Raw genomic sequence first — 14,198 nt, forward strand, 5'->3', positions numbered from 1 at the left:
GAGTCAAATGTTCATGGGTTCAAGTCCTACCCTAGAGACTTAAGCACAAAATCCAGGTTGACTCTCCAGTACTGTACTGAGGGAGTGTGCTGCACCGTCAAAGGTGTCATTTTTTTGATGAGATGTTAAACTGAGGCCCCATCTGTCCTCTCAGGTGGATGTAAAATACCCCATGGCAGAAGAACAATGGTGTTCTCCCTGGTGTAGTGGCCAATATTTATCCCTCAACTGACATCATAAAACAGATCATCTGGTAATTATCTCATTTCTGTTTGTAAGATCTCGCTATGTGAAAACTGGCAGCCACACTTCCTTCATTTGGGATCTTGATTGCATTGACTCTATTTCAATTGCACAAAGAAAGACTTGCATTTGTATAGCATCTTCAATAACCTAAGGATCACCCAAAATGTTTTACAGCTGGTGAAGGACTTTTGAAGTGTGATCACTGTTATAATGAAGCAAGAAGCAGCAGCTGATATACACACAGAAAGATCCCACAAACAGCAATGAAATAAATGACCAGCTCATCTGTTTTAAGGTCTTGGTTGCTGGATAGATGCTGTCCAGGCCAACTTCCCCTGATGTTCTTCAAGTAATGCCATTGGGTCTTTTACAGCCACCCTGAGGGTAAAGACTTAGTTTAACCTGAAAGATAGCTCTTCTGATGATGCTACACTCCTTCAGTACTGCACTGAAGTGTCAGCCTAGATTACATACTCAGTGTCTGACGTGGGACTCAAACCCATGACCTCTGGTAGCACTCTTGCTTCTGAGTCACCGAGCCAAGCCTGACATATTAAGTGCCAGTTTCCACAGAGGAGAGCTGCATCTGTTTCTTAGGCTGTGCCTAAAGATTTAGTATACATTCCCATTGTGAGACAGCTGCTTGCGTTGAGAAGCTTACACAAAGCAAATTGTTCTCTGATTGCTTCACACAGTGAAGAAACTGGGAAGCGAAACAAAAGTAGCAGAAAAGTTCCAGAGGAATTGGATCCTGTCAATTATTCAGAGTCCCTAGGTGCTGCTTAAAACAGCAATGATGTGCTAATTACCTCTTAAATATTGTAAGCTCCCTCTGCATATTTACCTGCAAGGACATATCCAAAATAAATATGGAAACATTGAAGCCGATAAAACATTTTGGTCTTTTGTTAGCTTTGAATATTTATAACTCACTGCTCCATTGAGGTTTTCAACTTCCACTCCAAATACTGCGATTCCACTTGTAGTTCAGTCTCCGGGTCACGAATTTCTTCAATGTTACCATGACAAAATGAAGCCTTGTAGCCACATTTCATTATAACAATTGGAGCATGAAGATTTACACTGAATTACAAACACTGGTACTTGATTATTTGAAGCAATCTGGAATAAATTGGGGCTGCGTTGGAGTAGAGACGTGGGGAGAGGCAGAATACAGGGTATACTTCTGGCACCCTGTCTTCAGCAAAGAATGATGTATTGTGGAAGACTGAAGAGAAAGCAAAAAATGCTTGACGTAGAAAGCAACTCAATGGTTATAACCAATGCATTTTATTTTTAAATAACAATTGAACAATGATTAAAAAGGTCTCCTAGCATTAGTATAAAAAGTATACAATTACTTCCTTTTAAGCAGCAAACTTGACTTTGTTCATTCTCAAATTTAGAGAGAGGTACAAAGATTGATGTCCCTTGAAGGTTTTGTGACCAGTTACGCCATTCAGCATTGCAGTGAGCTATAGAGACCAGGCAGTGGCAAGGTTAATCTATAGTCTGAGCCTGGGCACTGCATTTGGCCTCAGTACCCAGCAAATCGAGGGGGAAAATGCCATTCAGGATGCAACTCCCATTCGCTGACCACTCCTGCTGTAAGGCATGTGAGGGAACATCAGATCAAAACAGGATTAGGCCCATGTGTGTTACCCGCTTCACTGTGATCAAATAGCTTGTCAAAGCTCACTGTGTTGGCTCAGAATTGGTAATTCAATGAAATACCAGAGAGCTGTAGAACCTTACCAAACTACAACAACAATCATTTGCATTTATATTGTGCCTTTAATGTAGCAAAACGTTCCAAGGCACTTTGTGGTAGTGTAACCAGGCAGAAATTTATACCAAGTGAAAGATGGAGACATTAGGGCAGGTGACCAAAAGCTTGGTCAAACAGATATGTTTTAGGAGTATCTTAAAGGAGGAGAGAGAAACATAGAAGCAAAGAGGTTTGGTCAGTTTATCACCTAGAGAGCTGGGTGGCTACCAACAATGAAGTGAAGGAAATTGGGGATGCAAAAGAAAACAGGAGAAGCCAGAAATAAGATAGAGGAGATGAACAGCTTGAGCTGATTAACAGCTTTTCTAACTCAGAAGGAAATACAAAAGCATCTGCTCATGTCCTCATGGACATTTTGCCTGCCAGCAGTACTAAACAACAGGAAAGTACAGGTGGTTTAAGGTTCCAGGGACTTGAGCATGTTATCCAAGCCGACACGAGTGCAGTACCAAGGGAGTGCTGTAATGTCGGTGGTGCTGTCTTTGGAAGAGACATTAAACTGAAGTCCTGCCTGCCCTCTCTGGTGGACATAAAAAATCCCTCGGTAATCATTTGAAGTAGTGCAGGGGAGTTTTCCCCAGTGTTCTAGCCAATAATTATCTCTCAGCCAAAAAATTAAAGCAGATTTTCTGACTATTATCGCGTAGTAATTTATGCGACTTTGCTGTGCGCAAATTGGCCACCCCATTTCCCTACAACAGTGTCTACAGTCCAAAAGTATTTAATGGGCTGTAACTAGCTAAGGGACATCCTGAGGCTGTGAAAGATACTATATAAATGCAAGTCTTTCTTTCTTTTTACAAATTGAGACTCTTCATGGCTCTGTAGGGATGAGCACCTCAACTAAATGGAATGCATTTTAGATAAAGAAAGCTGAAAATATCAATGCCTGTGACCTTCCCTTGGACTGGCAGGGTGAGTGGTTTCCTGCCTAGCAGCCGTTTAGACTGAGACAAAAATAAATGTCTGTTCAGGTAGGTTTACTTGTCGACTGACTGAGGTAAGGTTTTGAATGAAAGCCAGCTAGATAAAAGGCCAGTAGATGAACTGGCAGGAACATTTCAGAAATCCGCACTAACCCTAGTCCAACCAAAATAAACTCAGTCAGAGTATGCTCAAGGCTGAAAGAAAAAAGAAAATTCTAGAACTGGCCAGCCATATTTTCAGTATGTTGCCATCATGTTTTAAACTGTTCTAATGCGAAATTTGTTAACAATGTCTTTTCGAACTGATTTAAAGATTCCTGTTTATTATCAGTGAACCCTTCTCATAAAAAAATGTTGTGTTAAAGGGCAGTTGGTTAAAGAGCAGTTTTCAAAAGCAGGCCACACTCTGCAGGCTCTTATTGATGATAATGATAGTGCATCACTCCTGTGTCTAAGGATGTAGCCTCGGGAGATCATACTATGTTTTTCTGACCTGGTTCATTCTTCCCTCCTCCCAGATTAGTATACAATGGTTTGGCTGTTTCTGAAATAATAAGGCTTTCTGAAATAGTAATCCCATCGATTGAAAAGAGCCGAAGGATATTTTCAAAAGTATAAATCACTAAATGCTTCCGGTGCATGGATTTCAGGCCCATTCCAGAGAGATGAACGCATAATCCAGGCTGACACTCCAGTGCAGCACTGAGCAAGTGCCACACTGCCAGAGGTGCCATCTTTCAGATGAGACATTAACTCGAGGTCCCAACTGCCCTCTCGGGTGGGCATAACACTCAATAGCATTATTTGAAAAAGAATAGGGGAGTCCTCCCAATGTCCGGGCCCAAGATTGAACCCTCAACCAATATCACTAAAACAGATCATCTGGGTATTATCTCATTGCTGTTTGTGGGAGCTTGCTGTGTGCAAATAGACTACCGCATTTCCTATATTACAGCAGTACTTCATTGTCTGTAAAAGCATTTTGGGATATCCCAAGGCCATTCAATGGGACGTTCTTAGATATTTTTGTAATTTTATAATGTTTTCAGGTGAAATAAATCTGAAAAGCGTGAAACTTAAGGCACAAGACAGAACTGGGTATCTGTGGGGGGAAACTGCTATTTCCCATTGAGGTAACCATCTCATGGTGCCAGTATTCTCTTTTGTAGTCAAGGCATACAGATTAAAAGGGCCATAAACGTTCACTGATAGCATAAACTGGTATGTATCTAAGTGTAGAAATGAATAATATTAATGTTAATTTTAATATTAATGTTGAATCTGTGCACGATGTGACTGCCGTTTTTCGCCAAGCAGGGTGCTGCAACAGATCAATAATGTCCCCGTTGAGGCAAGAGTGCTACCCAATGAGCTAAAGTTGACACCTAGGCCAATGCAACAACGTTCCCACCCTAATTCTTATTCTATGTACGTAATTCTTCATGAGTATTCGCAGCAAATGTTTTCAGTCTCTCTCTCTCTCTCTCTCCATTTCTTCCTTAAGGTTTCAATGTTCAGGATATCCTGGGAGGATTTCTGCATGTTTTCTTGAAAATTCCTTATGCTTCCCCACCTGTTGGAGATCTCCGATTCAAGGTAATCCTCTCAATTGATCACTGCGACCGATGTTCTGTGGCATTTTGAAAATTTCTCTTCAGTGTGTCATTTTCCTGTAGAAATCTAGATGACCGCGGAGTCTGAGTAAACTGAATTTCCACCTCAATATAAGAGATTCCTTGTACCAAAAGGAAGCCAAGTGGGTGTCAGGTGTTTCCTCACAGGTACAAAGAGAAAAATTATCCTTGTCAGTCTGCACACATTTGCCAGCATCTGTCTTCAAATGATCAGTAGTGGTCTAGTAGATATCTTGGTTCCACCTCTGCTAGGTACAGGGAGAGCCATTCAAGAGTCCAGAGCTTGGGGGCCATAAATATAAGAAAGTCACTAAGTCCAATGAAGAATTCAGGAGAAACTTTTTTATCAAGAGGGTGGTGAGAAAATGGAATTCAACACCACATGGGGTAGTTGAGGTAAACAGCATAGATGCATTTAAGGGGAAGCTAAATAAGTACATCGGGGAGAAGGGAGTTGAAGGATAGAAAGGTGAAGTAGTGTGAGAGGAGGCTCGTGCACCGCATAAACACCAGCATAGACCAATTAGGCTGAATGGCTTATTTCTCTGCTGTAGATTCTAAGTAATTCTATGCAGGAGAAAGGAAAGGAAATATTTTCAAAATAAACAAACAACCCTAGGGCATTACATCCTCAACGATGTGTCAAGAAACAATTGGCACAAGGTGATGAATGGCTAAACCAGCCATCTACCATAAACATTCAAACCTGTGTCCCTTGGACTTAAAGAAGCCTTGTTGAGCATGGATCCAAAAGTTCCAGCAGAGCTGGGCTAGGGGGATAGAATGGTGACGAGGGTACAGAAGCTATGGCGGGGTCTCAAAACATAGGGTGGAATTTTATGACAGCAGGATTTTATGGTCCCACCAAAGTCAACGGAGTTTAGAATGGCTCATACATTTTACAGCCCTATTCCCGCCATGATGGGGGAGTAAAATTCCAGTCATAATCAATTAGACTTTTTCAAATTAGTGTCTTATTAACCTGCCATCTATAATCATTGTTTATTTACATTTTTCTTATCTTTCTCTCATGATTCATCAATAGTCAGTTCTCCTCTGAACTTTCCTCTCTTGTTCCTTATAAACTCAAAACACACAATCTTCCTCCTCCCTACTTCCCCACTGTTTTGAAATAAAGACTCATTGTACGTCTCCTGCTCTAGACTTTGAATATTGTAAAATATCATGTGCAGTTTTTCTTGGTTTTCCCAGATCTTCTGGCTGCAAGGAATGCATCAAAATTAGGCTGGGAAGATGCACACCTCTAAGGCAGCCCTCATCGTGTTATGCACCTGCCACAGCTTCTGTACCCTCGTCACCATTCTACCCCCCTAGCCCAGCTCTGCTGGAACTTTTGGATCCATGCTCAACAAGGCTTCTTTAAGTCCAAGGGTCACAGGTTTGAATGTTTATGGTGGATGACTGGTTTAACCATTCATCACCTGATCTGGCTCGATGGCATAAAGCACTACTTGGTCCTGGCTCCTCCTGCCAAAACTGCTCACTATTTCCTGGATCTCCTGGAATGCAAACATAACTCCCAGTTTCTCTTCTCCATTACAGACCATCTTCTTAAACCCCTTTCCCCTGTCTCTTTCATAGGGACATAGGAACAGGAGAAGGCAATTAAGCCCCTCGACCCTGCTCCCCCATTCAATGAGATCGTGGCCGATCTGCGGCCTAACTCCATATACCCGCCTTTGACCCATATCCTTTAATATCCTTGGTTGACAAAAATCTATCAATCTCAGGTTTAAAATTAACAGTTGATTGAGCAACAATTGCTGCTTATGGACAACTATGTGTGCAGAAGTTTTTTCTAATTTCATTCCTTTGAGGTCTAGTTCTAATTCATAGACTAATCATAAAATAGACTCACCAACCAGTGGAAATTGTTTCTCTCAATTTACCCTGTCTGTTCACTTTAATATCTCAAAAACTTCAAACAAATCACCCCCAATCTTCCATATTCCAGGGAATACAAGCCTAGATTGTGTAATCTCTCTACGTAATTTAATCCTATGGACTCCAGGTACCATTTTGAAATCTCCAAGGCCAATATATCCTTAAACGCACATAATACAAAAGCAAAATACAGCAGATGCTGGAAATATTCAGCAGGTTTGGCAGCATCTGTGGAGTCAGTAACAAGTTGACGTTCTCAAGTTGAACAGTTGTGATGAAAGGTCATTTACCTTAAGACCACCTATTTTCACCTCTATTACATCACCTGATTCCATCTCTGCCTCAAGACATTTTATGCTGAAACCCTCATCCATGCCTTTGTTACCCCAAGACTTATTCCAATTCTCCCCTGTTACACCTCCCTTTGAAATTGAGCTAATCCAAAACTGTGCGGCCTATATTTTAACTCACACTCACAGTTCCGTGCATCCATCGCCTTAGTGCTTGCTGACCAACATTGGCTCCCAGTCTAGCAACGTCTCAGTTTTAAAATTCTCATCCTTGTTTCCAAATCCCTCCATGCCCTCACCTTCCCTATTTGTAATCTTTTCCAGCCCTACCACCCTCTGAGATCTGTGCACTCCTTCGTCTTTAGCCTCTTGCGCATCCCTGATTTCTATTGCCCCACCATTGGTGTCCTGGCCTTCAGCTGCCTAGGCCCTAAGCTCTGGCATTTCATCCCTCAACCTCTTTACCTCTCTGTCCTCCTTAAAACTACCTCTTTGACTAAGCTTTTGGTCACCAGTCCTAATCTTTCCAGACTGAATATTCCAATGCTCTACTACCAGGCTTCCCATCCTCCAGAAAGCTCCCCTCATCCTATCCTACATCAGGTAGCAATGGTGAATGAAAGTTCTTTATCGGATTTCTCCCTTTCATCTTGGTATTTTGTATGTCAGCCCCCTGAGGATATCAAGCCATGGAGTAGGACACTGGATGCTACAAAGATGGGACCTGCTTGCCCACAGTCTCCCACCGAGTTACCTGATAAAATCAAACGCATGAGTGAAGATTGCCTCTACCTCAATGTCTACACACCAAACCGGGTAGGAAATGAGTTATTAATGCTAGAAATCCTGTCTGCACTGCACTCCACAGAACAGCTACAGTGTCTCAAATCTAGCTATCTGAAAACCGGAAATTTTTAAAGCTGCCGTGAATAAATTTTTTATTATTATTATTGGATGAGTAAAATAACTTACTGGCTTGTTGAGCTAGGTACTACATTGGTACGGTGGCACACCAACTAGTTATCTGCTTCGCGGCCTGTCTTTTCCAGAGCTCTGAGCGACCCTTGACCTGGCCTGAATCACCCAACCCAAAAACCGGCAAGATCTGAAATCCGGACTCAGTCTCAAGGTTTCTAGTTTTGGGACACTGCTCCTGTACCTAATATCACATTACAGTATGAGCATTAGTGAGATAAACCTGGGATCTTGCTGCTCTAATTGGCTCAAGACCTTACAAAATTTGAACCCATTAAACCACTGGGGAAGCCTGCATATCAATTCTTATTACATATAAGGTATGCCTCAATGGTAGCACTCTTGTCATTGAGTCAGATGGACAAGGGTTCAAGCCCCACTCCAAGTACTTGAGCATATAATCCTGGCTCACAGGCCTGTGGAGTACTGAGGAAGTGCTGCACTGTCTTTTGGATGAGATGTAAAGCTGAGACGCCTGTATCCAACTGAGGGGGCAGACAAACATCCCATGTCATTATTTCAAAAAAGAGCAGAGAAGTTCTCCTGGTGCTCTGGCCAAATATTATCCTTCAAATTACTTCACTGAAAGTACAAATTGTCTGATGATTATCACATTAATGTTTATGGGATCTTGCTCTGTGCAAACTTTGTTTTCTATATAACAGCAACTATACTGCAAAGGTACTTTGGTGACTGTGAAGCGCTTTGGAATGTCCTGAGGTGGTGAGCAGCACTGTTGCATGCAGCGGAACCTCATTATTATGCTTTGTTTCATTAAACTTCACTACTTTTCATTGCTTTTCCCTCTGGTTCTGGTAGTGTTTTTTCAATCAGTGCAGCAACCCATTAACTCTCACTGAGGTTATAACCAAATAACACATTACCATAAAAACAAGTTTGCAGACAATTTTTTGATTACTATTTGAATATATACTGTTGAATGTTTGCACGGCAGTAAGAATGAGCTGTAAACTAAATTAGATTATGGGAAAGGATGAAGCAGAACTTTATCTTTCAAGCGGTTCTTATTCTTCTTCGTCTGTCCCTTACACAATAAGATAACATTTCACGACAGGGAAGGACACACTCTCAGTAATTCACAAAGGGAGCTCAATGATAATTCCAGCGACTCGAATGTGTTCGGTGATTCATTAAGGGTATGGATGATCTGTACCCGAAATCCGACGTTTGTACCATATCCCTTGATACACTGGACCTAAGAAAAATCTATATATCTCTGCCTTGAAAGCTATAATTAACCCGCAGCAACCACAGCCTTTCTTTTAGCCTTTATGTGAAGAAGTATTTTCTGATTTTGGTACTGAATGCCTTTGCTCCACCTTTAAGATTATGCCCCCTCGATCTTGTTCGCCTGCCTGAGGAAATGGATTCTTGGTATCTATCCTATCAAATCCCATTAACATTCAGATCACATGGCCCTCAATCATCTATACTCAGTCCCTGGGAGGAATGGGAGAGAGGTCCGTGGTAACTCCTCTCAAGACTTGCCATCCATTTTGCTTGGCCTCCTCCCCCACCCCCAGACAGGCATTAAGCCTCAGCTGGGAACTTTTAAAAAATTCATTCATGGGATGTGGGCTTCGCTGGCTGGGCCAGCATTTATTGCCCATCCCTAATTGCCCTTGAAAAGGTGGTGGTGAGCTGCCTTCTTGAACTGCTGCAGTCCATGTGGTGTAGGCACACCCATAGTGCTGTTAGGAAGGGAGTTCCAGGATTTTGACCCAGCAACAGTGAAGGAACAGCGATATATTTCCAAGTCAGGATGGTGAGTGACTTGGAGGGGAACTTCCAGATGGTGGTGTTCCCATCTATCTGCTGCCCCTGTCCTTCTAGATGATAGTGGTCGTGGGTTTGGAAGGTGCTGTCTAAGGAGCCTTGGTGAATTCCTGCAGTGCATCTTGTAGATGGTACACACTGCTGCTACTGTGCGTCAGTGGTGGAGGGAGTGAATGTGGATGTGGTGCCAATCAAGCGGGCTGCTTTGTCCTGGATGGTGTCAAGCTTCATGAGTGTTGTGGGAGCTGCACTCATCCAGGAAAGTGGGGAGTATTCCATCACATTCCTGACTTGTGCCTTGTAGATGGTGGACAGGATTTGGGGAGTCAGGAGGTGGGTTACTCGTCACACGATTCTTAGCCTCTGACCTGCTCTTGCGGCCATAGTATTTATATGGCTAGTCCAGTTCAGTTTCTGGTCAATGGTAACCGCCAGGATGTTGTCAGTGGGAGATTCAGCGATGATAATGCCATTGAACATCAAGGGGTGATGGTTGGATCCTCTCTTGTTGGAGATGGTCATTACCTGACACTTGTGTGGCGCAAATGTTACTTGCCACTTGTCAGCCCAAGCCTAGGTATTGTCCAGGTCTTGCTGCATTTGAACATGGACTACTTCAGTATCTGAGGTGTCGCGAATGGTGAACATTGTGCGATCATCAGCGAACATCCCCACTTCTGACCTTATGATGGAAGGAAAGTCATTGATGAAGCAGCTGGAGATGGTTGGGCCGAGGACACTACCCTGAGGAACTCCTGCAGTGTTGTCCAGGCGCTGAGGTGACTAGCTTCCAACAACCACAACCATCTTCCTTTCTGCTAGGTATGACTCCAACCAGCAGAGAGTTTTCCCCCTGATTCCTATTGACTCCAGTTTTGCTAGGGCTCCTTGATGCCACACTCTGTCAAATGCAGCCTTGATGTTAAGGGCAGTCACTCTCACCTCACCTCAGGACTTCAGCTGTTTTGTCCATGTTTGAACCAAGGCTTTAATGAGGTCAGAAGCTGAGTGGCCCTGGCAGAACCCAAACCGGGCATCACTGACCAGGTTATTGCTAAGCAAGTGCCATTTGATTGCACTGTTGATGACCCCTTCCATTACTTTACTGATACTCTTTCGAGTTATCAACAGTCACAGATTGCAACTCTTTTTGAGTACAATCACAGTTCTTGGTTTCCGGGAGTGGGACATGAACCCACAACCCTCTGATTCAAAGGCGAGGGTGCTATGAACTGAGCCACAGCGGAGAGTAGACTGATGGGCGGTAATTGGCCGGGTTGGATTTGTCCTGCTTTGTGTGTACAGGACATACCTAGACAATTTTCCACATAGCCGGATAGATGCCAGTGTTGTAGCTGTACTGGAACAGCTTGGCTAGGGGCATGGCAAGTTCTGGAGTATAAGTCTTCAGTACTATTGCCGGAATATTGTCAAGGCCCATAGCCTTTGCAGTATCCAGTGCCTTCAGCCATTTCTTGATATCACATGGAGTGAAAAGAATTGGCTGAAGACTGGCATCTGTGATGCTGGGGGTCTCCAGAGGAGGCCAAGATGAATCATCCACTCGGCACTTCTGGCTGAAGATTGTAGCAAATGCTTCAGCCTCATCTTTTACACTTATGCTGGGCTCCTCCATCATTGAGGATGGGGATATATTTGTGGAGCCTCCTCCTCCAGTGAGTTGTTTTATTGTCCACCACCATTCATGACTTGATGTGGCAGGGTTGCAGAGTTTAGACCTGATCCGTTGGTTGTGGGATCACTTAGTTCTGTCTACCACTTGCTGCTTATGCTGTTTCGCACACAAGCAGTCCTGTGTTGACACCTTATTTTTAGCTATGCCTGGTGCTGCTCCTGGCATGCCCTCCTGCATTCTTCACTGAACCAGGGTTGATCCCCTGGCTTGAGGGTAATGGCAAATCGGGGGATATGCTGGGCCATGAGGTTACAGATTGTAGCATAATACTGCGGATGCTGGAAATCTGGAACAAAAACAAAAATACCCGGAAAAATTCAGCAGGTCTGACTGCATCTGTGGAGAGGAATACAGTTGACGTTTCGAGTCCGAATGACTTCTGATGGAGAGTCATTCGGACTCGAAACGTCAACTGTATTCCTCTCCGCAGATACTGTCAGACCTGCTGAGTTTTTCCAGGTATTTTTGTTTTTGTTTCAGGTTATAGATTGTGTTTGAGTACAATTCTGCTGCTGATGGCCCACAGCCCTCATAGATGCCCAGTCTTGAGTTGCTAGATCTGTTCAAAATATATCCCATTTAGCACAGTGGTAGTGCCACACAACACGATGGAGGGTATGCTCAATGTGAAGGCGGAATGAGGATAAGGTCAAGTATGTTTTTCCCTCTTGTTGGTTCCCTCAACTCGTGCCGCAGACCCAGTCTTGCAGCTATGTCATTTAGGACTCGGCCAGCTCGGTCAGTAGTGGTGCTACCGAGCCACTCTTGGTGATGGACATTGAAGTCCCCTACCCAGGGTACATTCTGCACCCTTGTCACCCTCAGTGCTTCCTCCAAGTGGTGTTCAACATGTAGGAATACTGATTCATCAGCTGAGGGAAGGTGGTACATGGTAATTAGCAGGAGGTTTCCTTGTCCATGTTTGACCTGACGCCATGAGACTTCATGGGGTCCAGAGTCAATGTTGAGGACTCCTAGGGCAACTCCCTCCCGACTGTATACCACTGTGCCGCCACCTCTGCTGGGCCTGTCCTTCCGGTGGGACAGGACATACCCAGGGATGGTGATGGTGGTGTCTGGGACATGATCTGTAAGGTACTATTCTGTAAGTAAGACTATGTCAGGCAGTTGCTTGACTAGTCTGTGAGATAGCTCTCCCACTAGTCCCCAGATGTAAGGAGGACTTTGCAGGATCGACAGGGCTGGAACATGAGAATTTCTTGATGAACAAAGACCAAGGTCAGTTGCCTAATCTTGGCAAACAATCTCCATCAATTAGTCTACAACAGACCCAGTCATGATAAGCGGAAAATTACAATAGAGAGAGCTTTGGGAATCATAAGTCCAAGGTCATCTGTTCCTCCCAAGCATGCTGCAGTTACCGAACATCATGTCACAAATTCAGATACAAGATATTGCTTTCTGAAAAAAAAAATCCATTTTATTTGCACTTGAATGAATCAATCAATATGAACTGCTTCCATCTTGGGGGAATCCTATTGCACAGATTGACCACTTACTCACTGAAACATGGGCTAGCCTTTCTCGGAGGCCAGCAGCCGGGGAGGGGGCAAACCCCCTTTGCTGGGACCCGGGGCACCATTTTATAGGATGCTGCCCAAGCTGCTGTTGAATTAAAGTTGATCGCTCACCCTCAGGAGCTACCATCCAAATTGGAGGGCTGGCAGCTCAGCAGCATCATCGGGAATGGTAGCCACCACTGGGGTGACACCTACAGGACAAGGGCACATGGATGGACATGTGCCTTCAAAGTAAGGTAAGTGGAATATTGGGGGTGCCGGACAGGCCCTAGTGAAGTGGGAAGGGGGTTGCTGAAGATAGGTGGCGCCAATAGCGCGGGTTTGGCCGTTGCTGCTGGGGTGCCCCTTCCTGGCCCAAATAGTGCCCAAAAAAAGGAGACCCCCCACTCGCTGGAGCCCACTGGGAAGGCAGCAGGTATCACCGGTCCACATGTGGTGAAGGTAACCCCCCCCCCCCACCCCTCTACCCCACTGCTGTTAAAATTCCAGAAGAGGTGGGAAGAGGCTCTTAACTGGCCACTTACATGGCTCAACTGGGCTCTGGGACAGATGATTTTGGTCTCTGCCCCCCTTTCCCCCCTGGCAAAATCATACAGCTCCATAAGGCACAGGCGCTCCAACCGATGCCTTCCCACGCCATTTTGCCAGCCTTCCCATTTTGGCTATTGTTTCCGCAGTGTAGTTTTGAATTTGCTGCACTTCAGGCAACAGCCATGTTATCTGGTGCTACTGTTATGGAAAGGGTGAGATAGCTTGTCAGGGTCGACATGCGAGGTGTGGAGAAGTCACATTACAAAAGCAGACTGAAGAGGCATTTGGCCTGTGATTCACCTAGAAGTTTTGGATTCTGACACCTGACTTAAGATGTGAAAGGTTTTCCATTTCTCAGCAGGCTTCCATATGATGAATCTGCTGAAACCCCACCTGTCAAAAAAAAAGCCTTGTGGTAATTTAATGGAAACTTAATTGAATTAAGATAATGATCAGCCATGATTGAATTGAATGGTGGAATAGGCTTGAGGGGTTGAATGGCCTTCTCCTATACCTCTGATTCTTCCTCCTGTTCCTTTCCCTTGGGGGGTTAGAAAAAACATTCTAATCTAAAACATTTAAGTCAGATTTTATAAGAGTGAATAACCACAAAATGAATGAACCTTCAATAAACACGAAAGGATAATCATCTCTAGCTCGATTCTTGTAGATAATCCATGTTGGAAAAGTTGGAAAAGATCGCTTAACTATCTGAGCATGAGAACAAATCCATTGTATCCTGCCTTATCTGAATAAGATTCTGTCTGTCATAGAATTATATGAACTGATTTAGCACAGAGGCTGCCATTCGGCTGATCATGCCTCAGCTGGATTTGAATAAGCTATCCAATTAATTCCATGCTCCCTG

At 43.9% G+C, this 14,198-nt stretch overlaps 1 protein-coding gene across 13 annotated transcripts in view; it reads right to left on the reverse strand.

Annotated features, from left to right (window-relative positions):
- The window catches only part of trip13 (thyroid hormone receptor interactor 13), a 195,776-nt gene that overhangs the window by 128,963 nt on the left and 52,615 nt on the right, over positions 1 to 14,198 (reverse strand). For 2 of the 13 annotated variants that reach the window (XM_078539442.1, XM_078539440.1), the window contains one exon: positions 1,525 to 1,851. The exons of 7 other annotated variants lie outside the window; for them this stretch is intronic. In XM_078539442.1, the coding sequence (XP_078395568.1) occupies positions 1,747 to 1,851 (105 nt within the window). In that variant the 3' untranslated portion in view covers positions 1,525 to 1,746. Of the gene's footprint in view, positions 1 to 1,524; positions 1,852 to 14,198 lie in introns of those variants that run through there. 4 more of the 13 variants (XR_013576250.1, XR_013576249.1, XM_078539444.1 and 1 more) reach the window with 3 other exon arrangements.

This window comes from Cetorhinus maximus, chromosome 3, assembly GCF_964194155.1.
Source record: "Cetorhinus maximus chromosome 3, sCetMax3.hap1.1, whole genome shotgun sequence".
Taxonomy (NCBI): domain Eukaryota; kingdom Metazoa; phylum Chordata; class Chondrichthyes; order Lamniformes; family Cetorhinidae; genus Cetorhinus; species Cetorhinus maximus.